Here is a 26,154-nt window from a genome sequence, read left to right as displayed (position 1 = left end):
GAAAATCCACGTTTATCAGCATCTAATAGTTTCTTCACAAGTATTTCCTCTTCAATTTTTGTCAACTTATGGCTATTGGCACGTGTTTCTGATCGTGGTTTGACACCTGCAAGCCGCTCACGAAGGGTGGATTCAGGCACACTAAAGGTCCTAGCAGCCCTTTTTATTTTTTTTATTTTTCCAGTTTTTGAAGCAGCAATAGCCATCTGCATGCGGGATTCTTTAGATAGAGGCATTTTATAGAGAATTGGTAAAGAGGTAACGCGTTGAAGATGTTGACATGGGGAAGTGGCAGAAAAGGCGCGGTTCGCCCGTAAGCGCGGTTCGCCCGTGGATTACGTTATATAGTACAATCTTTCGAGCATCACCCTAGAAACTCCACCACTCATAAACATCCTCATCACTCTCCTTCCAATCCTCATTAGGCATCCTTCTCCGGTACCCCTTCCTCGCCCCATTCTTCTTAAAGTCCTTAAACGGCATCCAAGCCATATCCCAAACCTTCGGTTCATTCAACATGCTCTTGGACTTAAGGTTTCCAAACCTAAACTCCATCCCCGTCGCATCATTGTCCTGCCCAGAGGGCAGACACATATAGTGCCGTACTATATCAGGGACTTCGTCACGCACATGGCTGATCATGATGAGGGCCTGCTCATCTGTGAGACCGCGGTGGCGAATACCGGGAGGTTGTGTTCGTCCGGCTGAGCCTGAGGCTGAGTTGGCGGCTTCCTCGGAGGTGCGGATCCAGGGGTTTTTCCAGCCAGAGCGTCTTGTACCCGTCGTGCGGTGCTTGAGTTGCTCGCCGGCTTCGAGGAAGTGGAGGCATTTGTCGCGGACGGAGGAGGACATTCCGGAGAAGGGCTCGTCGAGGATGACGATGTCTGGTTTGTGGATGAGGGCGCGGAGGAAGAGGACGAGGCGTTGTTGCGGGCTGGAAAGTTGGCCGAAGGTGATGTCGTCTGCGTAGTCGATTTCGAATTCGAGTGGGTGGAGAGGCGGGCCTCTGTACTTGCCGTCGATTTTGGGGAAGTTTGTCTTGTCGATGGAGAGGGTGGGTGGTTCGTTTTTCAGGGCGGTTTCATAGTTGGGGTCGAGCTCTGGTCGGAAGAAGCGGAGGGCAGAGGAGATATCGAGGTCGCGGTTTCGATCGAGAGATGGTTTGGAAAGGAAGGTCTCTGCAAAGGCGGACTCGATGGCCTGGCGGATTGTGAGTTGGCGGGGGAAGAAGGCGTGGATTTCAGGAGAGGAGTGGCCGATGCGGGATTGCAGTTCGAAGATGGAGATGGCTGGCTTGCCGGGCTCGGGGAGACGAGAGCGGCCGAAGAGCTTGATGGGTAGAGAGTAGGCCTGGGGGTGGTCGGATGTGATCAAGGAGAGAAGAGTGGTCTTGCCGGAGCCGTTGGGTCCTAGAATCACCCAGCGCTGTCCACGGCGGACGGTCCAGTGCAGACCCTTTTTCTTCTCCCCCCTTATTTGCTGAGTCCAGTTTCCCAAGACGGTCTTTTTCCCGTATTGCACACGAACTCCATCCATTTCGACGAGCGGCTCGCCATCTTTGGCCGCAAAGATTTCGTAGTCCTTTACGTCCGGTGTCACTAAGCCCAGATCCCAGATCAATTGCTTGTCCAGGTGGCCTTTCCTCACTAACGCCTGAGCCTTTCTGCTATATTCCTCGGCTTTCTCGTCTTTGTATTTCCGGCTACCTGCCTTCACGCCCATCTTGGACCATACATCGAACATTATCATAGCCTCTGCTCGAGTATCCTGCAGGAGCACATGGTTTGATCTTCCAAGTAGCATAATATGTGTAATCCAGTCAGGAATCGTGTCCTGCGGTCGTAGAGACAGTACCAGCCGAGGATCTGCCTTGTTTGCTAGCCGATGAAGGAGGTCTGATATACTCCTGACAGTAGCTGGATCAAGGCCCACTACAAAGACTTTGTTAGCTACGCTCTGGCTTTTTTTCAGTTCAGGAGATTAGTCTTACTGAAAGGATCGTCAAGAAGCAGAAGCTCCGGCTTGCCAAGTAGAGCCTTTGCTATCCGGGCACGTCTTGTTTGGCCATTGCTCAGGTTTGCGACAGGCATGTCGAGCAGATTTGCCAAGCGCAACTCTTCAACAATTTGCGAGAATAATGCCTCGTCGCGAACATTGCCTTCCTTTTCTTCTTCCAGTGGGTTGAGCGACGTCTGGCCCCTCAGGTACTGTTGGACAGTCCAATCTGTTTCCTCCCGCAAACTCTCATACCGAGCACTCAAGTACGCTCCCCGTGTGCCTCCAATTGCATTGGAGCCCTCACCGCTGAAGCCAACATATTGTATTGCGTGTCCCGGGTACCGTAAGCGAGGGTCCTTCTTCGCGACTTCGTCTGTGAGCAGGTAAGGGTAGCTCCGTCCGGTTGGCGGGATGCAGATGTGCTTGCCGCGAAGAATATCGAGGAATTGGCTCCGTTCGGGGGGGCCGATGATAGCCCAGTGCTGATAACCCTCTTCGCCTGGCACGGACGGAAGATCGAAGTTCAATTTTGAGAATAGCGCTCGGTTCTCGCCTTTGGCTTCATCTTCGGCGGTCGGATACTTCTCGTAGAAAGAGGCGTTCTCTATGCGAATCAGCGGCGGTGCGGAGGATATGGCACGGAACCGAGGTCGCAAGCTGCAGGGACGGATTGACCTCGTCCGCAGCGTCGGTAATCGCAGCATCGTTGGCATGACTGGAAGGCGCTCACGGCGAATTCAATGGCGTTAAAAAAAGGTCCGGTGTCGGCCTGATGTCCGAGGCTACGGTCACGTGCGTATACCGCAGCAATTATACGGCCAACTGGCAACAAAGCTTAACAGTGGCGTTAGTATTCGAATAGACAAAATGACAATGTAATTGTCCTAAGCCAAAATATAAAGCAGTATACCATTATCAAATGTTGGACGGGGGAGTGGGTGACTTCTCCGCATTCTCGGACCCCAAGCCCAACTCCGAACAGGCACAAACCGACGGAACAATTATACAAGACCGGGGTATGACCTTCAATTGCGACAGACAATGGACTCTGGAGAACAATGTGCTATGAATGGACAAAGTAGCCGACCCAACGGGGTCCCCCTATACAAAATGATACTAATATACTTCTAGAGCAGGAGCGTATCGCCGATTCCTCCCCGGCCCGGCCTTATCTCCAAGTAACAGCCCCATACGAATTAGCCCCATCGACTAATCTCTTGTTCCTATGGTTCTTCAGCGCCCTGCCGATCCGCCGTCTGGGCGAAAGCCTCAACATTTCCCCTGGTCGCCTGCCCCTCAGTCTCTGCATTGCATTCCTCTCCCCCGCGCATTACACCAACATAATAAGCCGGTATGTCGCTGGATTCTCTCCCCTCTCTCCCGCTCTTCCTTGAAGCGAAGAAGCATGCGCTCGCCAACCCCGATAAGATTGCCATTATCGATACCACCAAGGGCCAGCAATTCACTTTCGCCCAGCTCTTGTCCGATGCGGCGGCTCTGAAGAAGCGCATTCTCGAGGAATTGAGTCTTACCAGCACCGGAGATCTAGAAGAGAGGCGCGTCGCTTTCTTGGTTCCCAATGGATATGATTACGTCGTCACGCAATGGGCTGTCTGGGCTGCTGGCGGCATATGCGTGCCCCTCTGTATGCTCCCCGCTGCAACATTGTATATGGAGGAGTAGCTAACTTTGAGACCATCAGGCACATCCCATCCAGTCCGAGAGCTCCTATACACAATTGGCGACTCTGAACCATCTCTCATAATCATCCACCCGACATTTGCAAAGTTCGAGACGCCCCTCTGCGAAGCCGAGCCCTCTCGCCTCTTCATGGTCCTAACGCCCTTCACGCAAGCCACTAACCCCGCCCAAATCCCTGAATTCGCACCCACATACCACCCCGACCGCCGCGCCCTCATGATCTACACATCCGGCACAACCTCAAACCCTAAAGGCTGCGTAACCACCCACAAAACAATCACCTTCCAAGCCCAATGCCTCATCCAAGCCTGGCAGTACCAGGCAACCGACCGCCTCATCCACGTCCTCCCCCTACACCACATCCACGGCATAATCAACGGGCTTGTCGCGACGCTCCTGGCAGGCGCAACAGTCGAAATGCACTTCAAGTTCGACCCCGCAACGATCTGGTCCCGCTGGCAAGAGCAGAACTCCTCAACGATGTTCTTCGCGGTCCCCACCATCTACGCCCGTCTAGTCGACTACTTCGAGTCTCACATCCGCGGCACAGAAAACGAGACGCCCGCGCGCCAGGGCGCAAATAAGCTCCGACTTCTGGTTAGCGGCTCTGCCGCCCTCCCAACACCTATCAAGACCAAATTCGCCGCTATCACGGGCCAAACTCTACTAGAGCGCTACGGCATGACAGAGATCGGCATGGGACTAAGCTGCGGCCTGGATAACTCGCAGCGCATCGACGGCAGCGTCGGCTGGCCTCTTCCGGGCGTTCAAGTCCGCCTAACAAACAAGGAGACCGGCGCCATCATCGACCCCGCCGATACCGAGTCCGACGGCATGATCGAGGTAAAGGGCGATAACGTCTTCTCGGAGTACTGGCGGAGACCTGAGGCGACGGTCAAGGAGTTCACAGAAGACGGGTGGTTCAAGACGGGCGATGTTGCGCGGAGAAACAGTGAAGGGGCGTACTTTATTCAGGGTCGCGCGTCGGTCGATATCATCAAGAGTGGTGGGTATAAGATTTCCGCTCTCGAGGTGGAGAGGAGGTTGCTTGCCCTGTCTGAGATCCAGGAGGTTGCGGTCGTTGGGATTTCGGATGAGGAGTGGGGGCAGAGGGTTGCTGCTGTGGTTAAGCAGAGAGAGGGTGTAAGTTCCGTTCCGTAACCCGGCTTAATATTTATGTTCCTCTATGGCCCTTGAAGTCTAGGTACTAACTTGGTGAAACAGACTGAACCATTGGAACTACAGACCCTCCGGGCGAACCTGAAGCAGGAAATGGCACCGTATAAGATACCCACGGTGTTGAAGATCGTCGATGGCATTGAGCGGAATGCAATGGGCAAGGTGAATAAGAAGACGGTTGTGACAAAATACTGGCCTGAGCTGGCCTGATAGAGGTCATTAAACATTAGACATGAGATTTTCTGGGTATAATAGATATAGAACATCATCAACGGAATTTCCATCACCGGCTAGAAACCTTCTCCCCACTTGCATTTTTGTCCTGGTCAGAAGTAAGCCAGTCCATCCTCCTAATTACCCTTCAACATATCGACGACAAGCCCGTACGCCTCATCTCTCTTCTTCTCCCTCTCACTTCCACTCTCAACGTTCTTGTCAAACATATGGCCGCACCCAATTGCCCGATACACAACAACCTTCCTCTCCTCCCCATCAATATCAACACCCTTTATCTTCCCCGCAAGCTCTTCCACCTCCGGCGCTAGACAGTCATACTCCGCCGTAACAAAAAGACACCGAGGTGGGAACCGTCCGACGTCCGCGTACGCCGGTGAAACGCGAGGGTCTTTGAGGATATCGGCGTTGGTGGTGCCATCCCATACATTTGCGAGGTAACAAGCCTTCATAAATTTCATTGCGGAGGTAGGAACGGATGCCATTCCACCGAACGGCGGCTTCGAGGCCTTGATCTTAGTCTTTTCCTGCCTCTGACTCTGAATCTTCCCATCATCTTGAGCTCGAGCAGGTACCCGGCTTTCCATATCCATATTAGAAAAAGCCATCTTGCCACCCGGCAAAGCAAAAGCATCAAAAACTGGATAAAAAGCAACAAGCGCCCAAAACGTCCCAGTTGGAAAATAATTCACCGCAACAGACGCAGCAAGATTCGCACCAGCACTAAACCCGCCAATGCTGATCCGTGAAGTATCGAACCGCTCAGGTTGAGAAAGGACCCATTGAACCACTGACGCGATATCCTCCAGCGCTGCGGGAAACGCATCCTCGGGGGCAACACGGTACCCGACGTCGATGACTGTGTGGTTTGTTTTGAACGCTATGAGCTGGCAGTAGCGGTCGTCGAGGCCTAGACCGGGGGTTATGAAGCCGGAGCCGCAGGCTGTTATGAGGACTGGGGTGGGGTTGTTGATGGAGAATATTGTTTCTGGGGTGGTGGGTGGGTGGTATATGTGGATTTTGATTTTGTGGTCTGAAGGTTTGGTGGTGGTGGTGGTTGTTGTGCTGGCTGGGGCTGGGGTTGAGGTTGATGGGATGTACTCGACTAGGTCTGGGGTTGGTTTGTCGCGGATTGTGAGACGGGCGATGGTGAGTATGAGGGATCGGAAAAGCTTTGCTATTATCTTCAGGCGAAAGATGCGAGCTTTTTGGCGGATGGAGGACATTGTGTTGGTGAAGTGAGGATGGGTGTTGCTGTAGAGAGGATGGTGGAAATAGGTAGCGGGAGGAAGACGGTGGGCAGACGATAAAGAGACGGAGTATGGAGATAAACGGAGATAGTCAAAAAACACAGAAGATGCAGGCAAGACGGGGAAGGATGTAAAGATTCAGAAAGCTCCGCTGATAGGTAGCTCGGTGAATATTTGGGATTCCTCGAATGGCAAGGGCAGGCATCTGGTTCGATTCAAAACCATTCACTGGTCACTATCAATAGCCCTTGCCTTCACGAATAAAATAGTAGATATCATAAACTAGCTATCCTAGCAGCATGAGCTTGCCACATCAAGGCTTCACAACACTCAAGAAAGGAAGCGTCAGGTTCTTGAAGAAAGTAACCGACTCATCATCTCCAATGGTGCTCAATTCCTCCTCCGCAAGTCCACAGACGGATGCATAAGAACCAAACCTACTCTTTTGCTTGGTAACGTATTTGGCGTACTGATCAACAGGACAGCTACTTCCCGGTCCTGAGCGGCACGATGGTATAGCTGTTTAGGTTTGTCAATAAAGCAAGCCAATCTTTCATGGAAGAACCACTTACGGTAGACAGCGTCATTGAGCAAGATTCGCACATTGACAGAACTACCCTTGCGAGCCTTGCAGTTCAGGCGCTCAAATGCGATTGTTCCTCTCATGGGTGATGTACGGCTACTGACGTAGATCTGAGAAAAGCGTTAGATGCAAGCTACCAAGTATACCGGGGCTTATTCACTCTATTGTTGTCGATGCGCTTCGCGGAAAGCGGTTTTTGGTCGTCGAAAACACCAAGAATGCTCGCAAGCTCGTTGATCTGATTGTCGTGGGTAAAGGCCACTATGAGAGGGGGCAGCTTCTCAGAGCCGCTGCTGGTTTCGGTGGTGGCATTAGGTCCTTCTTGCAAAAGATTGACGATGCCCTGGAGGACTGGGTACTGGACGGTCATGTTCGCGCCGGCACCAGCACCTAAAAGTAAATTGTCAATCAGTCCATGCCCCCAGACGGCGAGTAAAACATCCTTACCGGTTCCGTAGTAATAGCGCAAATCCTGGCGATATTCGTACTGCTGAATTTCTTCCTTGGTGAGGATATCACAAAATGGGCTCACGCTTCCAGTACTCTGAGTCTCGAAACCGCAAAGATACGGGAAGATGGAGACTTGACTGTCTGTGAGTGTCAAGTTACCACGAATTAATTTGTTGAGTCTCTTTGTGATAGGAGGTAGATAGATAGAGTCCCAGGTAGGGGCGTAGTTGCCTCCACTGGCATCTTGAAAGTTAGGGCATTGGTCCGAGGTAGCCAGAGAGTTTCCTGCCGCCCCGGTGGCGTCCGCATTGATGGCATAAATGTCTGCAAAGGATGAGTTAGGGCCAAGGTAGCCACGTGCAAAAAGTCTAGCAAAGTCAGGCGTGAACGTGTGTCGGAATCGAATTCTGAATTACCTCGCTGAATCAACTGTTCGTTGGTACTCATTGGCCCAGAGCAAGAATGGAGTGTTATCAGAGTAGAACGTTGGGTACCGGAATCGCAGGTCAACTCCAAGGTTGTACCTGTCACAGTATTAGCCCAATCCGCTCTTAGGTCTCTACTTATGGGACTCACAGTTCCCTGTAACCAGTGATAGACAGCTGGGCAATCTGCTGGTCTGGGTGATTTAGGACAGGGCTCCAGTCCGGAAGAAATTCCAAAGATTCAGAAGCTTGGAAATCAGCCGATTGAATCTGCATCTGTTAGTGGTTAACGTGCTGAAAACCGTACACAAAGGCATACCGCTTCGTGCAAAGCCTGCCATTCCTCAAAGGCCCCGGGATCGGGGTATCTGCTCCCGTGGCGAATAACATAGACAGCTTGGTCGACAGAGCACCCATCGGGGATATCAGATGATATCTTGTTCACATTAGGACCTATTCTGGGTCAGTGGTTGGTTCAGCTTGATAGTCTCGGAGTGAATACCAGCAAACCAGGGAGAGTTGGCGCCGAGGTGTTCTAACGGATCAAACGAGATAGCATGGCTCGTAGAACTCAAGCTCATCAGCCAAAGCAGAGTTTGCCTCATCTTGCCGTAGCTTTGTATCAGGAACTTTGAGATCAAGAACTACGCAGGGGATATTTTTGACAGCGCCCACGAGCCTTTTATAAATGGGAACCGACCACGAGTTCCCATCGACTGAGTGATCATTCATCGCATCGATAACAGAGACTCCACTTCATGGCGCCGCTAGGTGCGGACGGCGCGGGAGACGTTCGATGCATAGTCGTTGAAAATAGATTAAAGCTGTCGAACATGCGCCGTTCACCCGCCAAAAATCCGCCACGTGCAGCTTATCGAAATGAACTTCTTCAACCCCGAAAAACCACGCAATAGACGGTGGTCGTGGCGTTCTTCTATTCTTCTTCTAGGCCTAATCTCCGTGCCGTCTTACATGATCGAAGAAGGCCTTTTGGGATCCCTGTCACTGTAGCTCGAAGCGAGGCGGCGTTAGCTCAGGTACGCCAGGATCCGACCAGGATGGGCAGTACCTAGTAGCCTATGAAGTATGACCATGCGCTATATGTCTCTGCCTATAGGCAAGGAGTTGCGCCTCTTTTCGGGTTTCTAATGTGACTAGAGGGGATCCGACGTCAGCGAAGTCTTTTGGCGATCAATGCACTGAAGGGCGCTCGTCGGCTCCCGAAATCCTCGACTCTTCGATGGTTTTCCAACATTGTATTCTAGAGCTGCAGCCGGGAACAACAGAGGCAATCATGGAAGGAACGACCGACACGTACATCACCTGGGTAACTGACCGCACCTGCCTTATGTGGACCATTTGAATCAGGAAGGAATGATCATGGTCGCTCCTTCCTCGGTGTTGAGGTCAGTTGCCGCGCCTTCCTTTTGGGATTGGGCCTATACTCCAACGTTCCTTTCTGGACTACCCGACCTCTGGAAACGATCAGGGAAAGAGCGACCGGCGCTCTCGTTTCCTGGGTAGCCGATGCGTACCTGCCCTATCAGAGCTATTTGAATCAGGAAGGAAGGGTTGGGCAGGTACGTAGGCTGCACTTGCCCCTACAATAAAACACCAACGGAGAAACAACAGCGCCAAGACTAAACCAGGACGTATCATTCATTCTGATTATATACACTGAAGCTTAAATCCAGGCGTAACATTGCACAGACGAGGAAAAAGAATCAAATGCCCACCCTCAACTCTCAACAGCCCTAGCAAGGCACCGTAGCTCAAAGCCTAGCAAGGTTCACGAACTCGCCTGGAGCATGGTATTCGGGAACTTCCATCTTCAGCGCATCGCCTGAGTAGCCTAGGTCTTCGGCTGTCAGGACGGCACATTTCTCGCCGATGAGGAGGGCAGTCTGCACATATCACATACGTCAGTTATCATACTCATTGGATGAATGTCAGGGGAGATAACAAAAGAGTACTCACGCTGAAGGTGTTACAGCCCACATTATCAGGGCAGATAGACAAATCGCAGACCTTCAGGCCTTTGACGCCGTGGACGTTCAGGCGCTCGTCGACGACGCCGCCCTGCGGTGCGATGTTGCTGCCCTCGCGTGGGGCCATACTGCATGTTCCGAGGGAGTGCCAGGTTGTTTCGACGTGGCGTTGGACTACGGAGATAATTAGCATGGAGTGAAGAAGGGTCCTGGGCTGCTTACCCCATTTCTCGATGTGCGCGATGTCCTCCTTGCTGTAGTCGAGCTCCGCGCGGGTCTCGAAGTGGTTGGAGTTGAGGATTGATGTATCGGGCTGCTTTCCGGGTTGGAGGGGATGGGACCAGGAGCCTGGGTGGTTGTTAGTCCACTGCTAACGAGAAGTTTCAAAGGGGAACATACCATGCTGGATACCCGCAGAAAGGTGGTTCGGACCAGCATACGCCTTCGTTGTAGCCAGGTCAAGGTCATGAGACCGTGCGTTCGAGTTGTAGGCAAAGTGCGGGTGCATGCTGGTGACTTCTCCAGCGTAGGAGCTCATGCGACGGGCGGTCTCGCGCGACTTGATGTATCCCCAGACCATGGCGGCCATGTCGCGCTTATCGTTCATGAAGCCGGCGTCGAAGTCTGGCACTGCGTACGGGTCGGCAGAGGTGATGTGGGTGTGGCCGCGGGAGAAGGGGTATTCCTGCGTTATTAGCTAGAGTCATACTCAAGAAGTAGTTACTTACCAGGAAGTGGAACATGGTGAAGAACTTGCCCGGTGGCATGAGCATGTGGTCTCCGAACCAGCTGCTTTCATTAGCATTGCAGGGCGGAGACGAGGGTGGAAAAGGCTTACCCAGAAATGACAGAATAGTGCATGACAGGCTTGTCCGGCTTATTCTTAAAGTACGTCTCCCAGCCATTGACAAAATCCGGAGTCGGCCACTTCTTGAACTCCTCCAATTCCTGCTCCGTGGGACGAATCTTGACACCAGCCTCGATTCCGTTCGTTGCCAGCGGCCCAGTGCCCTTGATGTTCCATTCCTGGAATACCTTCTTCTGGACCTTGGGGTCGCCGCGGAGGAAGTCGTCAAAGGTCTCGACATCCGGCTTCGCTCTGTAGGTCGAGAAAGTAAGGTAGTGGTCCTGGAAGTTGCGGCCAACACCGGGCAAGTGCACGATGGGCTTGACGCCGGCGCGGCGAAGTTTCTCAGAATCACCAATTCCAGAGCGCTGGAGGATCAATGGGGAGCTGAGGGTACCGCCGCTGACGATGATCTGCTTGCGAGCACGGAAGATGCGGCGTGTTGGCTCCTTGCCATCGAGAGGCTTGGTGGGCACAGTTGCAACACCTACGGCGCGGCCATTCTCAATGATAACCTTGTCGACCTTGGTGTTGCATTGGAGGTGCAGGTTGGAGTGCTTGGCGCGAGTGCTGTGGACGTAGGCGTGGGCAGCGTCACTGCGTCGTCCGGTGTCGCGGTTGATCCACTTGAGCCAGTGCTCTGCCCCGTGACTACAGTCATTAGCATCCACTCCCTCAACTTCTTCTGAGTACATACCCAGTCTTCAAGTCCTGGAGATCATCCGTCGTTGGAATACCCTGAGACTCCGCCGCTCGAAGAAAGTCTTGCGCAATGGGGTAGGTATAGTTGCCAAACGAGACCTTGATAGGTCCTTCGAATCCATGCAGCTCTGGGTTGTTGCAGGCCCGCTGGTATGTCTCGTGCTTCTTCATAAGAGGCAGCAGCTCTTCGGTCGTCCAGCCCTTGGCTTGAAAATCGTCATAATCGGATGCTGATGCTCGAGTGTACATCTAGGTTGTTGTCATCTCAGCACCAAGAGACCTGCAGAGGACGAAGGAAAGTACCATAAAGTTGATCGAGCTACCACCGCCAAGGATGTTTGCACATGGAACAATAGCCTGGCGTCCATCGAGGTGCTCGGATGGCCGAGACGTATAAAACGAGGCTGTCTTTGAATCGAGCTTCATGTTGACGGGGTAGATACCGGGGCGGTAGACCCTGGGTATGTTAGCATCCACCCGCGTTAAACATACTCCATTGCTCACCATGGGTTATTCAGGTTACTCTCGCCGGCCTCGATCAGCAGCACAGAGAGGTTGTGATCGAGGTTGGCGAGGCGGCCAGCAGGGACGCATCCCGAGCTGCCGCCACCGCAGATGATGATGTCGACCTCCTCTGGGATAGTCATGATGCCAGGCACTTCAGCTATTGGGCAAGTGCAGAGGTTGTTCCTCTCCGGAGACCAGGATAGATGAGGAGAAATTGAAAAGTACGCTGCAGTCGGGCTGGGGTAGGCACCTTTATAGTCCAGTGCTCTTTCCCCGCTTACAAAACTGTATGGTTCTAGCTCTCTTGCTTTACTTCTACAAGCAAGATCCCTGGGCTCAGACCCCAGTTCCAACCCCGCGCGTGGGGAAGAACAGGCTAGGGAAAGTGGAGGTATCTACAGCTAGCTAAACAGCACATCTAGACCCGCATAGCACTCCCTGCACTCCAGATAAACGTGAGAATCTCCCCTTTCTAGTCCCCTAGCACACCAGCTATACCAATTCGAGCATGTCCTATGCGGAGTACAAGCGGCAATACGAGGAGAGGTGATGAAGGGGATCATCGAGATTGGTGAGATGCTGTATCATCCATGTAAGAACGATTGGAGATAGGCGTATAGTCGCATAGTTCTCCTCACTTTGTTAATTATGTCTCCAACTCAGCCAAGTCTACATCTCCACTTGAGATGCATGCCCCTCTCATATTGGAATGGAATGGGTAGTGGATGGTTTATCAGCCTGGGCGTCTCGTCCAGGTATACACCTTTGTAGAACCGATTGAACATGATAGATAGATAACAGCGGGCGTCAATATAGTAGAGATATACCATTATACTGGCAGCCTCTAACCCGCTATTTGTTTATCAATGTTCTCTCCTAGGTACAGTATACCAACACTAAGTAGTAAGTGCCGTAGCTCATAGATCAACCCTCTCAGCCGACAGGTGGAGAAACTGGACACGCTAGATCCTCCTTGCGGGGTTATGCTTATTATTTTATTCTTTATACATGCCCTAGCCAGGGTAGACCCCACAGATAAGACAGCGCAACACCTTACGGGGCCAATGCCGTGATATAAATAGCCCAAGGCTACACCAGTTCTTGATTTTTGTTGTACAGAGACGTGCACATAGGGCAAAGACCTTCAAGAAAGGAGCTTGTGGGCATCTTCAGACTCGGGCTCCACATGAGTCGCGAATGTCTCACAGGGAAACCAAGAAACTCATGATTCATTAGCACAGTGACAGGCTGACAGCTAGGGCTTGGACAGCGGGGAAGCAAGCGGATCCCCGGATATCATGCGGGGTTGGACTAACTACAATTATAGCTAGAATCGCCCGGAGGCTCGGCGATCCAATTGAGTAGGAGCTCTAACGGCAGATCGAGGGCCAGACTGCTAAAATACTTTGCAAACACACGTCACCTAGCATGAACCTAGCTACTTTGTACAGAATGAAGGCGTAGGCCAATGCGATAATCCTCCGCATAGAGTGCTCTGTCTCAGGCCACTGGAACTGGCTTTTGGCTATAGCCTATGGGTTGCAGAGGTTACGATTCCAGGCTCTGACCCTGGATAAAGACGCGGATTTAATCTCAAGTCATATTGAGACTCATTGTGGTTTTGCTTTGTCTGGTGTACCCCTCAACCAGTGGGCGGATAAACCCCCACAAGTACCGTGGGCAATGCATTGGACCAGAGAGCCTTTTGCGCCTTATTTTCTCTTGACTTGATACACGGTAGCTTCTCCTCGCTAGGTCCTATCTCGCCTAGGTGCGGGGATGCTGTTGAGATCCCCAACTCGATCAGGCCCCTGCGCGAGGTCTCTAATAAGTACTGCGTTTAGAGCAACTGGGACCCAGGGTATGTCATGAAGCAGACCGCGAATCAAATGCGGATGCGTTAGATGGGAGGCTATGATAAACAAGACGTCCATTCGATATATTCATCTGAGGGTAGATTGTCATTAAGGATAAGGTGGGTATCATTGAAAGATGGGGGTTGTCAACCGAGAAATGTGAGATAGATAGAAAGAGAAGATGAAAGAATTTTTTTCATGAGTCCATCACCTCGGAAGCGCCTCTGGAAGCCAGAAGCGGCCATTGTCGAGGACTGTATTCAAGTCAATCTGCTCCATCGACGGACGCAAGCCCATATCCATAACATCGCGGGCAACAGCCTTGACTTGGCGCATGATAGACTGTGAGATCGCCCAGGTATTGGCCAAGGTCTTGAAGACGCCGATTGTTAGTGCCAAACGGTCGCGACTGGGGTCAGGCATCTGTCCTGCTTTGACGGAGCAGGCGGCGAGTTGCACGATGGAGCTCATGACGAGCGAGCAGATGAAGAATGGAGTGTGTTTTACCACGGGCATACGGATGGAGGCTAGCGATGAAATTTCTCTGGCTGCTTTGACGGCTTTCATGGCGTGGGCGTGGTGAGAAAATGCGGGGATGGAACATGGTCCGTGGTGTCCGCAAATCACTTCAGCCGCGACGGCGGGGGATGAAAGTAAATCTGACCGCGGGAAATGAAGGTAGATCGATGTACCATTGACAACCATTATGGCCTGAAACATCATCTCGTCTACTGTCCCGTCTGGACGTAGAAGCTCTGCTTTGGACTCTGGAAGGTGGTGGAAGAAGCTTGTAATCCGAGCGTCAATGGCTTCTACCTGATCTTGCTGGCCTTCGACTAGGTCTTGGATGGCTACGACTCGCCCAAGGATCCGCGCCGCCTCGATTCTGTAGGTGTATGATGAAAAGTCCCGTTCTTCGTCGGCAAAGACACGCTCATCAAACTGTGCAATCGTCGGAGGCGGCGGAGGCGCCAAACCATCCTGGTAGATCCGCTCCTCGCAAGGAAGTGGTACCTCAAGGGGTACGTTATGTGTGCGAGGAGTCGGTTGAAGCCCGAGCGCCGTTAGCATACCCTCAATAATAAATAATTCCCACCATGTACGCCTCAAGCACTCCTCCCGGATGGGATCGGCCTCGCCCATAGCCGTAGCAAAGCCTGCACTATGCAATCCGAGTTCAAAGGCTAAGTCAATTGCGGCAACAAGACATTCCCCGGCCTTGATACGCTCATTTCGCGAATGAAGCACAATCGCCAGCAGCAGAAGTGCTTGAACTTTTTCTATCGTCCCTTCTTGTTCCAAAGCGTTTGTCATAATATTTGGCCGATAAGTCTCACTAGATGCAGCAGAAGTAAAGTGAGCTCCGATGAATTTGATGACCTGCTCAAGGAACGGCGGCACACGCTTCTGGTAGAGTATTCGAATAGGAGGCAAAATCGGGTGCGAAGGGTGAAAGGATTGGTAGTAAATGTCGACAAGATACCCATCATTCGAAATTGAAGATGCTGACTCAGGTGTCAAAGGTGCGTTCTTCGAGAGGATCTGCTGCGAGGCGCTAGGCTGCTCGACAAACTGAGGGCTACTTCCCAGGGAGTTTGTGGCGGGAAGGGTTGCCGTAGGCACGTAGGGGTAAGGATTAAAGGAGTTCCAATCAGTGGGCACATCGTAGAAGCCGACATTTGGATCAAAAGAGGGTGCAATATCAATAGGCAGCTGCTCTGGCGAGGAAGGATTGGCTCGCCGCTTCTTCGAGGGTCCCTTATACCCTCGTCGTGACGGAGTATACTGGCATTCTGCGCCTGTCGTCGCGCAGCGACTACATACAGGCATGCCTCCATCACACTTGAGGTGCTTGTGGCGGCATAAGAGGCAAGCTAGAAGAGAGGGGCCCGAACCCCGTGGTTGGTTGAAGGCCTTTGCAGGCATGAATGGCTCGTTCATCTTGCCTTGAATATTGTGGTTCACGCAAAAACTCCTAAACGCTCATAAAAGAACCGACATATATGCAGGGGGCGGTAACCCAAGGCAGTGTTGACTTTGGAACCTTTGAGTGTCGACTCTGAAGTCTGAAACCTCTGAGATCGAGGCCGGAAGCTAAAATGCGGGGATGACAAGAAGCTCCAACGGTCGCGATCGTAGGAATTTTTCCCCAGCAATTCGAGAAGGGAGAAAGAAGGGAGGAAAAAAGAAACCAGAACCCGAAGGACGGTATTAAGCAATGAGTAGATCAGAATTGCTCAGGAGGCCGTCATCAGCCAAGTTTGTAACCGGGCCGTTGCAGCACCCTCTGACCTTCTTTGGATGCGACTAACCTTGAGGTTAGACAAGATTCAAGAGGGACACGACAACGGTCCTGAATGGGTGCAAGCGGCTACGACGATGAAACCTGCAAATGCCACTCTCGATGGTTATTCGATGAGAATGATGATGGTTGCAAAAAGTATTGGAGGTCAACGGAGGAAGCTCCCCGCCGTAAGAATAATGCTAGAATAATGCGGGAGGATTACATAATTATACCCTGGTGCGACAGCCCGTGCTACCCGATTTGGACTGACCTCTCACAGCGTTGACGACCCGACGGTATTCACGCCTTTTGCTACATTCACAATCCTCTCATGATAACGTTGCTGTCGCTCATCTTCCGATACCCTGAACATCCAGTCAGGTAAGCAATCCACTGCTCCGGCAACTGCACCCACCTCCTTTCCTCTCGCTAACTATCAACGTGGCATCAGCGACAGCACCACTCTCCTATACAGTGTACCCGGTTACGATACGCTTGACCTTTCGACACCTTACGAGAAGCTCTAAGTCACAATGATCACCGACAACGACCTCCACAGACTCGCCGTCTTCCTCGGCTCCTGCGCAATGATGATGATCGTTCTCTACCACTTCCTCGAAGTCAACGCTAAAGAAGACGATGATGACACCCAACCTTCAGTCAAGAACTCCAAAGCTAGCTCGACAGACAATTCTCGAACAGCTACGGCAGCCGCGGGCGGCTCGTCAGCGACTGGAGCAGGGAAAGACCGGTAACCGCTCCGCTTGACAATTCATGTACTTTATACTTGGTCTTCTATGCGTTCGGCGAATGAAACAGAAACTTGATAAGATGGTTCTTGTAGCAATGGTCCGTAGAAAGAAAGCTCAAGTAAGCTGCCGCTAGACTGTGAATTAATGTACAGAGCTTGAATCGACTCGGCAACCGCCAGTTGGGGATATCCCATGTTTATCAACACCTGGACGCCATGCCCTGCAATAAAAAATAAAGACGCAAGGTATATTGTAGCAAGTCATCATGCAAATAAAGAGAAGAGAAGCTCAAGAAATCGGTCTCACTTCATAAACGTCCTCTTCATCGCTCACCCTCTGGTTGCGCAAAGGCGAAGCGAGCTCACATCCACCCGGATCCAACCCCACACCAATATGCTCTTTCAGCCGTTGTACTGCCTTGAATATCTCCCGGGCTTTCTCCTGCTGCGAATTGTTCCCATGGACTTTATGGAAAGCGCGGATAGAGCGATATTCGGCTGGAAAAATGAGTGAATCTTCGTTGCCAGGCTGGTGAGTCGGAATCGTTACCGTCGCTGTTTTTCCTGGGTCCACTACATTTGAGTAATGTTAATAAATCACAAGTCTCGTAAGTATGGTCGTTTCATGTGCTTGAAAAGCAATCATCGTGCTTTCTCACCACTTGTAGGCACAGTGGGCCCGTCGCCCAGCTTCCACGCAAGAGAGTCGAGATGCTCTTTCTTGACATGTTTCATTAGCACCGCAGCCGGCAGTGTCCCGGTGAATGAGCAGCCCCTCCAGCCACAAGTAAGCTGCTGCGAGACATGAACTTTGAAAAGATGCCTTTTGAGCGCCTCGAGGTTGTGAAGTTCGGCTTGACAGTTCAGCCAACGACAAGCGAAGACGGGAAAGGAGGCAGTCGGTGCCTGCACTGCAGGTGGAAGTGCAGCAACCTTTGGCTTGTTGGTGCTTCCGGGCGGCCGGCCGCGTCGTTTTTTCTCCATTGTATTCGGCGTATTCGGAGTCTGAGCCCCAAATGAAGACCGAGATACCGGTGAAGCTGCTGGCTGAGGCTGGGCTTGAATCTGTATCTGAATCTGAGGCTGCGGTTGCGGCTGAGGCTGTTGTTGAGGTGGAGGGGTTAGCTGAACTTGATGAAAGGGCTGCGGAGGACGGTGTTGCTGGGGGACTGCTGGCTGCGGAGCAGAAATGTTGACGGGCACTTGCACTGCGGGCGGTGGGGCTGTTTGGCTGGTTTGCATGGTGGAAGCTTCGGCCGCGGTCTGTGCTTTGAACTCACGTGACGGCTCTCCAGGGTCCACTAGATCCCATCTAAACGTTTCCAAATCGGAGGTCATGTCCACATGGGTGAATATATCCTGGAGGCGGAAAAGATGATGGTTTAATGTCGACTCTGTTGGGTGACGGCTAGCCGCGATCAGGACATCCCGGGCAATCGTTTTTGGATCATATGTGAGCTTTTTAGCGGCGTCGGCTTCATTGAAACGGCTCACTATATCTGGACGACGTTTCAAATATGTTCTGTCGGTATGATTGTCCGGTTTGGATGCATAGACCGCAAAGCTTCCCTGAGAACCATGCGCTGGCTGTGTATGCTGTGTTTGTGGCATCTGCGACGGTGTCTGTTGAGGTTTAGGTGCAGGTGCCGGTGGAGCTGTATGTGTAGAAGATGGCCTCTGAGGGTGTACGTTGTGTTGTATATGTGGTGCGGTCGATTGAGTTGGTTGCCGCGGAACAGAAGTGGATTGAGGAGCTAGTGATATAGGTTGTGCGTTTGAGCGTGCGGCAGGCTGCGATGCGGGTTTCGGGCTAGGCTTCGCTTTCAGCTGTGAGGTGCTTTGTGTGGAGGATTGCGAAGCGGGCTGTCGAGCGTTTGGTGGAAGACCCTGTGGTCTAGTTTGCGACGATGAATACGGATGTGAAATCTGCGGAGGCCTGGTCTGCGTGTCCGAAGGCGTGACAGTCTGAGGGAGACTTTGAGCTGCTGTTGCTGGAGAGTTGCATTGCGAATTAGGCTGCGACATGTTTTGGTGGTTCTGTAAGGCCGGAGGTGCAATAGATTGTGGAGTAGCTTGTGCAGAAGCTTTAGGCGAGGCATGTTGTGATCTGCGCTGCACAGTCTGCTGCGCGGTAGTCTGCGGGCTAGCACTTGATGAAGCTCGTGAAACGGATTGCGACTGGCCTTGCGAAGCATACTGAGATGTGCGCGGTGCCGGCACTTGCGAAGTTGCTGGTGACGCGGTGCGTTGCGGTGCTTGCGGTGTAGTCCGCGACTGAGCCGGCGAAACAAACTGGGAGCCCGCCCGCGGAGCTTGTTGAAAGGAGCGCTGCGCCGTGGCCTGCTGTACTGTAGTCTGCCCTATAGAGTTGGTGGTCTGTGAAGTGTTTGAAGGGGCTGAATAGTTGTACTGCGAAGTATACTGAGAATTTTTCTGAGCGGCCGGCTGTGTCAGAACTTGCGAGTATACCGGCGACGCAATTTTCGGAATCTGCGGAGTAGCCTGGGATACCACCGGGTCTATGCGCCGCCTCTTCGCTTCATGTCCAGTATATACATCATTCGCGAGTGATGACTCTCCTGAGACCTGAGGCATTGGTGCTGGCAGCTGGCGGTTTGGAGCGGTCGGACGTTTCGGAGACTGGTGGGGGAGCGAGGTGGTGGGCAACGGCAGACCGGAATTGCTGTCAGGATATGATGTCTGTCTTTGATATCCTTCGCGAGTAGGCGGAGGTCGCCAGCGGTATGAAGTATAAGGCAAGACGTCCTCCAAGCGCACGTATGATTCCTCTTGTTGTTGGTATGACGGGTAGTACTGAGGCTGCGTATTGCTGTTGTTGTTCAAGGGGGTCTGTAGGCTCGAACTCGAAGATGTGTTGTAGAACGGACTGCGCCATTGAGAGTTTGAATTCTCCCCGACGCGAGGGGGTTTTTGGCTCACATGCGGCGAGGGATAGTCGAGCCACGTAAATTGTTCGTCTGCCATGGTGAAAAGAGGGTTCGTTCCCGGATATAACAAACGGCGCCGAGGGGAACTGATCGTTTCGAGCGGAAAGTGACGAATCAGCGGGTTTGCGCATAACGAAACGGCAAGGGCAGGCCGGGAGAGATATGTGAGGTGAACAATATCGCCTACTCCAATATTCTGCGCGTACTTGCAGACCCTCACTTGATATCCCTGAACCGTGGCGCCAGGCCGCGGACGCCGGATTCTGCACAGATGCGTCGACGCGACTACGTAGCATGCCTTTCGGGCGCCGCACTTAGTCAGCCGAGAACTATGGGCCACCTCGGGAAGGCGGTCAGCAATTGAGGCAGTTCCACCTGCAACCAATCAAAGTGCAGTCGCCAGCCCTAGCCTAAGCGGAGAGTCATGTGACGCACACTTAGACTCGCCCACATTTTCGGCTAACACTTTGAGGCAGTCGAGTGAAAAAAGGTCCTCCGACGACAAACGACAACACCACGACCCCTTCTCCAGAGTCCGGTCATATCACGAAAGGAGACTCGGAAAAATGGCCGTCACAAACCAGGGTACGTTCATCGACAATTTCCCGACTCGCCTGCATTCTCGTTGCTTTTGTGCGCCATGATTTGAAGTGTTGGATGGACGTGATTCGGTCACAGCGGCGACATGAAATCTTTCTTCCTCTACGCAAGTATCGCTACGGATTGAATACTGATGGTCTCTTTTTCTGAATAGCAATCTCCTCTTCACGCCGGAAGTCGCGCAAGGCGCACTTCAACGCTCCCTCCAGCGTGCGCCGTGTTATCATGAGCGCCCCTCTCTCCAAGGAGCTCCGTGAGAAGCACAATGTACGATTCGCCCTTCTACCCTTCAACCCTTTCCCTCGATGTCCCTACGAACGAATTTGGATTCTTTTATCTGGGAGGAGGGAATCGTGGATTCATTGAGAACATGAGGAACTCGAAGAACCAGGACTGACGGAAAACTAACAGGTCCGCTCCATCCCCATCCGCAAGGACGACGAAGTCACCATTGTCCGCGGCACCAACAAGGGTCGTGAGGGTAAAATCACCAGCGTCTACCGTCTGAAGTGGGCTGTCCACGTCGAGCGTGTCGTCCGCGAGAAGTCCAACGGCCAGAGCGTTCCCCTCCCCATCCACCCGTCCAAGGTCGTCATCACCAAGCTCAAGCTCGACAAGGACCGTGAACAGATTCTGGAGCGCATCGGCAAGGGTCGTGAGGCCGTCAAGGCCAAGTCCGCGTAAGGGACTGGAACTGGGACTTGCATTTTGTGTTTCTATGGATGAACGGCGTGGGAGTACAATGAGATCCTGAATCTTGATCCTCTTAAATGAGCAACATCAAAAAAGAAATATACCTGCTACGACCAGACCAGATCTCTTTTCAATTCTTCACAACTACAGGGCCTCTATTCCTCTTACGAATGAAGCACCGAGCACCACGAAGGTTGAAAAGTTTTGAACTCTTTCTCCCCAGCCCAGGATTCCGCCCGAACGCAGCAACTGCGCCGTCACCTTTGAACCTTTGAACTTTCCCCTTTCCCACTTCCCACTTCCAAATCCGCCAAATTATCTCCTCATCTTTCCCCAAACCATGATTGATGAGGTATACGGTTGGCATAAAACGAATTGCAGAGTCTGGATTTCCAGAAATTACCTCTGCCTCGCTTGCAGACTCGCACTGAGCTACTCACTATAGCAAGGACGCTGCGAGTTTGAGAGTGAGATACATACCCCTGTAGATTGTAGACGGGTTGGTGCTGGTTGGCTTGTAGTTTCGACTTGAGGGAACGTGTGGGTTATTTAGTCTTAGGAAATCAATTCGAGTTTCTTCGGCATCGTTCAAGAATAGTATCTACAATTCAGAACCTCGATGTGCTCATGCTTTCGAGAGTTGGGTCAATTGATATCGTTACATGTTAGCAAGGCTAGTGAAAATCACAATAAAAGACGTTGGGTACTAAAAGAATTAGCGGACTTTCATCTATAGAAAGCCGCAAGCATCAATCCAAGATACGTTCCGTCCATCATTGCCCGCGCAACACTTGACTGGATTTATCAGTCCAGCCAGTTCTGTGAGTTCTGTGACAGGCAGATGTCATCACACCTGCTTGAGGCAGTACATCTTACCTAGCCAACGCACCTTCCCCAACCCGGCAATCCACACCCCATCCCAACAAAGAGATAAACCAAAAACACCACAACCCCCAAAAGCACCATAAGCTTAACATTCTTCCACCACATCCTCCTCCTAAGCCCACGACTCCGCATCCGAAAATCATGCGCGCTCCCACCAAGCCGATCCGTCTTATCAACAAGCAAATCAATCCTCTCCCCGCGCTCCAAAACCCGCTCGATATTCTCCGTCATGATATCCCGCACACTATCAATCTCCTTCCGCGCACTAGCCAGCGAGTCCGCCGGCGGCGCCGTATTAAACGTCTGCAGTAACGATCTTAACTCCGAGTTAAATGCCGCGCAGCCGTACGCTGGGAGACTGGAGAACTCTGTGGAGGAGGGCGGGTACGTTGCTAGGAACTTGCGCTTCATTTCGAGGAGGTAGGCGAAGGGGATGCGCCGGCCTTGCTCGGCTGTTGCGACGACGATGTAGCTTAATGGTGCATAGGAGGAGGGTTCGGATTGCGAGGCGCCCGCGGGGCCACTGGGGGAGTCGGAGATGTAGTGCACGAAGAGGCGCTCGTGGGTGTACGTGAGCTTTTGGGAACTGTCATGGCTGATTTTGGGGAGAATTATGGAGGCTAGTGAGGAGGCGGCAGTGGATGAGGAGCCTGGGGCGGAGTGTTCGGCGAGGATGGTGCTGCGATGGGCTATGCAGGAGCTGGAGCATTGTTAGTTGAGGCTGCGGTAGATATGATCGCGATCGAAATGGTAAGGTAGGTTGCCTACTAGAGGAGGGAGCTCGATGGCTTGGATGATGAAGCCATGGTTGGTGGACTTCTGGCTTCGGAATTATTATAGATGAATCAAATGGCAGCAACGTGTATCTCGAGAGAATAGAAACCGGGATACGGGTATGTGGAGTTCCCGCTAGATCGAAGTTGAATTCCGCCGATGCGTGATTCTGCTCCGTGACGTCGATGCTGCCAAGAGTTCTAGGTAGATATGTGTGACAGTCGGAATAAGCCCTCTAGGCTTGACCGTTTTTGGTATAGCGGTAAAATTTCCAATAGTTATGAGCCCGGTAACCTCAAGCCCCGAGAGTCTTAATACGGAAATAACATGCAATACACTCACCCGGGAGACCTCAGCTCGAACCCAGCAGATGTCAAAACACGAATTTGACCACAAACTTTGATCCGCCATGATGACCACAAGAAGCCACACGAGCCACGATTATATAAGCAGTATCTAGCAGGACCTACACAGGCCTGAGACGCCTATACAGGGCTAGAATACATCCAGCATGCCGAAACTACGATTCACCACGCTGAGGGGGTGTGACAGTCGGAATAAGCCCTTACTAATAAGGGTTGACCCTTTTTGGTATAGCGGTAAAAATTCCAATAATGTGTTCCTGTCACGTGCTACATCTTCCCCGGATTGCACACACTACGTACTCGAAAGGATACATGATCATGGAAGAAAGATTCGTTACTGGTATTAAACTATTCTAGTAATCATATTGCCATGTTCCGCAGGAGCCTTCTGACCGAGCCTTCACTCAGGCGACAGTGCTCTTCTCCCTAATGGGCAGGCTTTGCGCCCTAGCATCGTTGAGATTCAACTCTTCGAATTCGCTAATCTCGCTGTCGTCGGCGTGCTCAATAACAACAGTATCATCGCTGGCACTGTCACTGTCGAAGAAGACGTCGTCAATACCATCCGCTGACGAGTCCAGCGCCATAGAGAGCTCATTGTCAACCTTCCGAAAGTCTGCAGAGTCTACTAGGCTCACATTGCCCGCTTCCGATAGGCCTTCTGAATTGATAGACACGACTTCGCTGGCAAATCCTTCAGTGGCTCTGTGTGATGCACCATAGACTGTACTCTCCCGCAATGAGAAGGGAGATGTGACCTCTGATGGCGCAGCACTGCCGGTATGGATGGAGGGACCCGGTGCGGAGAACCCATCTGTTTCAGCCAGAGGCACTTGGTCGTCGTACACACCCCCGGTGCCGTCGTCACATCCCCCAGCCCATAACGGGAGGTACTTGTACTCCTCCTCCCTGAGACAGGTGAGGGTGTCCGTTATGTCGTAGCTCATCTCGGCTCGAGGCGGCTCGAACATTCCCCTGGCAAACTTAGCCATGAAATACTCTACCTCCTCCAAAAACCTTTGCACAGAAAAGCGTCTGTCGTGGCCATTGCCATTGATAAACATTTGGTAATTGTACTCGCTTGTGAAGTATTTGCCCCGATTTTTTTCAGGCCATGGATCAACGAGGTTATTGAACGCAATGACCCTGCTGTTAAGCTCTGAAGGGGTCACGCTTCTCACAGGGGTGTTTTGCTGGTCTCGAAAGGCTCCTATATAGCCAACTAAACTGGCAAAGGTAGTGTCCGAATGCAATGCATATGCGTGACCATCATGCTCGGTGAGTTTCCTTTCGCATAATCCACGCCAAAACGTCCTCGTCATTATGCGCTCGAGTAAGTTCATGGAGTTGTAGGCGTTCATATAGGCGTCCGCAGGGTAATTCCCGGAACCATCGAACTTGATTTTGGTCAGGAGCCGAGTGGAACTTTGCTGATCAAGACTCGCAAAAATGGCATTCCGCACAAAGTCCTTCAAGCAAGAGACGAGGCCATCCACGATAACGTCTTCATTTGGCGCCCTCGGATAAGAGACAATGTTTTGCCATTGAGGGGACTCATTCAGCCAGCGCATTTCGCTTCCAGCAAGCTCCACGAATTTCTCGATAATATAGCCTAGGAACGATTCACCAGAATACTGCACTCTTTGGATGTCATCATCGTCCAACCCTTCCTGGGGTCGTCCATGAACAGTCTCGTGCTGCTTTCTGGGGGTAGGGGCGCCTGAGTTGCGTATAATTGACAAAGCCTCCTCTCCGACGAGCACGCAGAATGAGTCCTGCATCAAGTAGCCGCACTGGATCCCCTTTGCTAACCGGTATGTGATTTCCGGGTGAAGCTCAATAAGGCGCTTGTTGTTCATCTCATACACCCAAAAAGCGACTCGAACGCTTATCTGGGGCATGGTCGCAATTTCGTACAGCCTTGCGACAGCGAAGAAAGTCCAGAGCTTGCATGGGGTGTCGAGTTGAGGGCTGTCACCTTCCAGCAGTTGCAGAATGTGGACGATACCCGCGCGATGCCTCGAGGGCGAGTAGTCAGAAAGGGAACTTGAGTCATTACTGTTCGGCTGCGAGGGAGTGTCTACCCCGGCAACGCATGCTTTGGGGAGCTCCCAGCGAGATTGTGATTCGGCCCACGTCCTGATACCAAGCGGGCAAGACAGCTCGGTCAGAAGCAGAACAGCATCTTCGCCTTCTGAAGGAGGGGTGAGATCGATAATGTACTTGATTCCTTCAGGGAGTCCTCCGCGGCGCTTGATATTTCGTTCTTGTGTTGTTGGCTCGAATAGCTGTTTGAGGACGGGAGAGCCTGTTGCCAGAAGCTTTACGCTGTGGATTCTGTGGCCGATGGATTGAGCAGAACTAGGCTGCAGTGACCAGGCTGGTTTGTAGGAAGGAGGGTCAATCAAAGCCAGGGTATCGGCATCTTTGAAGAAGAGGAGCTCTTTTAGCTCCGAAGCGCTCATAGTAAATAGTGGAGCCAGCCAAGTGTTACGGCTGCACTCCGTATACAAGAGGTTTCGAGAGCTTGCGGGGCACGGAGAGGAGTCAAAATCGAAGAGACTAAGGGTAAAGTAAGAGAGTAGATATAGCGAAGTTTTCTGACAAAAGTTGATGGTTGTTCAGGAGTGGGCGGATGATGGAGGAAGAGAAGCACGGATGAGGCTGAGTGAGCATGGACAAGATGGTTGGTGGAGGGAGCCGGGCGTTGGCGCTTGCTTGACCCTTCACTGCGGCAAGGTTCAGCTGGCAGACTGGCAGCCTTGCAGTCATCGAGTGACTCGAGTCTGTCGAGTAACACTTGCTGCCTGTTGACATGTGAATCTCTCAGTGTTGCAACAAAACATTCACCAGGACCCTCCTTCATTCACTGCTGTTGATAGAAACCGCATGTTCAAGCAAGTTTCCAGTGAAAGCATCCTCCACAGAATACTCATATCTCTGTGTCTGTGTAGTTGCTGATAGCTCTTGGCAGTCTCGGTAATGCTCGCCCATTGCGGCCTGAAAGGGCCATCTACTTGGACTTGTTATACGGGGTATCCTCGCCGCCGTTAAGGCAGCAGCAGACTCCTCGGCTCGCTGTTTGGGGTCTTCAAATATAGAGCAACACATTAAGGGTTTTCATCCAGAAGTGA

The 26,154-nt window shown here is 52.1% G+C and overlaps 11 protein-coding genes across 11 annotated transcripts; 3 read left to right on the top strand and 8 right to left on the bottom strand.

Moving 5' to 3' along the window:
• Positions 1 to 320: 320 nt before the first annotated feature.
• On the bottom strand, positions 321 to 2,861 carry BDV17DRAFT_272928 (putative ABC transporter). The gene is made up of 2 exons (XM_073758961.1): positions 1,991 to 2,861; positions 321 to 1,931 (listed from the first exon to the last, which is right to left on the bottom strand). Exons 1-2 carry the CDS (start codon positions 2,709 to 2,711, stop codon positions 370 to 372), a joined length of 2,283 nt encoding a protein of 760 aa, XP_073611970.1. The 5' UTR covers positions 2,712 to 2,861; the 3' UTR covers positions 321 to 369.
• A 75-nt stretch (positions 2,862 to 2,936) lies between these two features.
• On the top strand, positions 2,937 to 5,184 carry BDV17DRAFT_272925 (acyl-CoA synthetase). Its single transcript, XM_073758960.1, has 3 exons — positions 2,937 to 3,643; positions 3,701 to 4,842; positions 4,924 to 5,184. Exons 1-3 carry the CDS (start codon positions 3,352 to 3,354, stop codon positions 5,086 to 5,088), a joined length of 1,599 nt encoding a protein of 532 aa, XP_073611969.1. The 5' UTR covers positions 2,937 to 3,351; the 3' UTR covers positions 5,089 to 5,184.
• BDV17DRAFT_300518 (Alpha/Beta hydrolase protein) lies at positions 5,045 to 6,506 on the bottom strand. The gene has a single exon (XM_073764080.1). It carries the CDS (start codon positions 6,336 to 6,338, stop codon positions 5,229 to 5,231), a length of 1,110 nt encoding a protein of 369 aa, XP_073611968.1. The 5' UTR covers positions 6,339 to 6,506; the 3' UTR covers positions 5,045 to 5,228.
• On the bottom strand, positions 6,507 to 8,547 carry BDV17DRAFT_190964 (putative histidine acid phosphatase). The gene is made up of 8 exons (XM_073755102.1): positions 8,323 to 8,547; positions 8,140 to 8,273; positions 7,972 to 8,090; positions 7,812 to 7,919; positions 7,393 to 7,763; positions 7,106 to 7,335; positions 6,935 to 7,055; positions 6,507 to 6,881 (listed from the first exon to the last, which is right to left on the bottom strand). The coding sequence occupies exons 1-8, from the start codon at positions 8,423 to 8,425 to the stop codon at positions 6,676 to 6,678; spliced, it is 1,392 nt and encodes a 463-aa protein (XP_073611967.1). The 5' UTR covers positions 8,426 to 8,547; the 3' UTR covers positions 6,507 to 6,675.
• Positions 8,548 to 9,543: 996 nt separating this feature from the next.
• Positions 9,544 to 12,004, bottom strand: BDV17DRAFT_300514 (GMC family oxidoreductase; the record flags this gene model as incomplete). Its single annotated transcript, XM_073764079.1, has 9 exons — positions 9,544 to 9,724; positions 9,798 to 9,982; positions 10,031 to 10,156; positions 10,208 to 10,493; positions 10,537 to 10,597; positions 10,647 to 11,306; positions 11,353 to 11,606; positions 11,661 to 11,814; positions 11,862 to 12,004. The coding sequence occupies 9 exons, from the start codon at positions 12,002 to 12,004 to the stop codon at positions 9,593 to 9,595; spliced, it is 2,001 nt and encodes a 666-aa protein (XP_073611966.1). The 3' UTR covers positions 9,544 to 9,592.
• A 1,278-nt stretch (positions 12,005 to 13,282) lies between these two features.
• Positions 13,283 to 16,304, bottom strand: BDV17DRAFT_272918 (Zn(II)2Cys6 transcription factor). The gene has a single exon (XM_073758959.1). The coding sequence runs from the start codon at positions 15,659 to 15,661 to the stop codon at positions 13,928 to 13,930; it is 1,734 nt and encodes a 577-aa protein (XP_073611965.1). The 5' UTR covers positions 15,662 to 16,304; the 3' UTR covers positions 13,283 to 13,927.
• On the top strand, positions 16,305 to 16,828 carry BDV17DRAFT_272917 (dolichyl-diphosphooligosaccharide--protein glycosyltransferase subunit 4). Its single transcript, XM_073758958.1, has 2 exons — positions 16,305 to 16,385; positions 16,456 to 16,828. Exon 2 carries the CDS (start codon positions 16,538 to 16,540, stop codon positions 16,757 to 16,759), a length of 222 nt encoding a protein of 73 aa, XP_073611964.1. The 5' UTR covers positions 16,305 to 16,385; positions 16,456 to 16,537; the 3' UTR covers positions 16,760 to 16,828.
• BDV17DRAFT_272914 (putative C2H2 finger domain protein) lies at positions 16,829 to 20,039 on the bottom strand. The gene is made up of 2 exons (XM_073758957.1): positions 17,415 to 20,039; positions 16,829 to 17,328 (listed from the first exon to the last, which is right to left on the bottom strand). Exons 1-2 carry the CDS (start codon positions 19,738 to 19,740, stop codon positions 17,045 to 17,047), a joined length of 2,610 nt encoding a protein of 869 aa, XP_073611963.1. The 5' UTR covers positions 19,741 to 20,039; the 3' UTR covers positions 16,829 to 17,044.
• A 159-nt stretch (positions 20,040 to 20,198) lies between these two features.
• On the top strand, positions 20,199 to 21,505 carry BDV17DRAFT_272910 (60S ribosomal uL24 domain-containing protein). Its single transcript, XM_073758956.1, has 3 exons — positions 20,199 to 20,288; positions 20,458 to 20,570; positions 20,715 to 21,505. The coding sequence occupies exons 1-3, from the start codon at positions 20,270 to 20,272 to the stop codon at positions 20,985 to 20,987; spliced, it is 405 nt and encodes a 134-aa protein (XP_073611962.1). The 5' UTR covers positions 20,199 to 20,269; the 3' UTR covers positions 20,988 to 21,505.
• Positions 21,506 to 21,610: 105 nt separating this feature from the next.
• On the bottom strand, positions 21,611 to 22,819 carry BDV17DRAFT_272908 (synaptobrevin-domain-containing protein). The gene is made up of 2 exons (XM_073758955.1): positions 22,650 to 22,819; positions 21,611 to 22,581 (listed from the first exon to the last, which is right to left on the bottom strand). The coding sequence occupies exons 1-2, from the start codon at positions 22,685 to 22,687 to the stop codon at positions 21,873 to 21,875; spliced, it is 747 nt and encodes a 248-aa protein (XP_073611961.1). The 5' UTR covers positions 22,688 to 22,819; the 3' UTR covers positions 21,611 to 21,872.
• A 557-nt stretch (positions 22,820 to 23,376) lies between these two features.
• On the bottom strand, positions 23,377 to 26,136 carry BDV17DRAFT_272906 (uncharacterized protein). Its single transcript, XM_073758954.1, has one exon. It carries the CDS (start codon positions 25,483 to 25,485, stop codon positions 23,425 to 23,427), a length of 2,061 nt encoding a protein of 686 aa, XP_073611960.1. The 5' UTR covers positions 25,486 to 26,136; the 3' UTR covers positions 23,377 to 23,424.
• Positions 26,137 to 26,154: the final 18 nt, after the last annotated feature.

This window comes from Aspergillus undulatus (assembly GCF_047715775.1).
Source record: "Aspergillus undulatus strain CBS 261.88 unplaced genomic scaffold BDV17scaffold_58, whole genome shotgun sequence".
In the NCBI taxonomy this organism is placed as follows: Eukaryota; Fungi; Ascomycota; class Eurotiomycetes; order Eurotiales; family Aspergillaceae; genus Aspergillus; species Aspergillus undulatus.
This window is presented reverse-complemented; position numbering and strand designations above follow the sequence as displayed.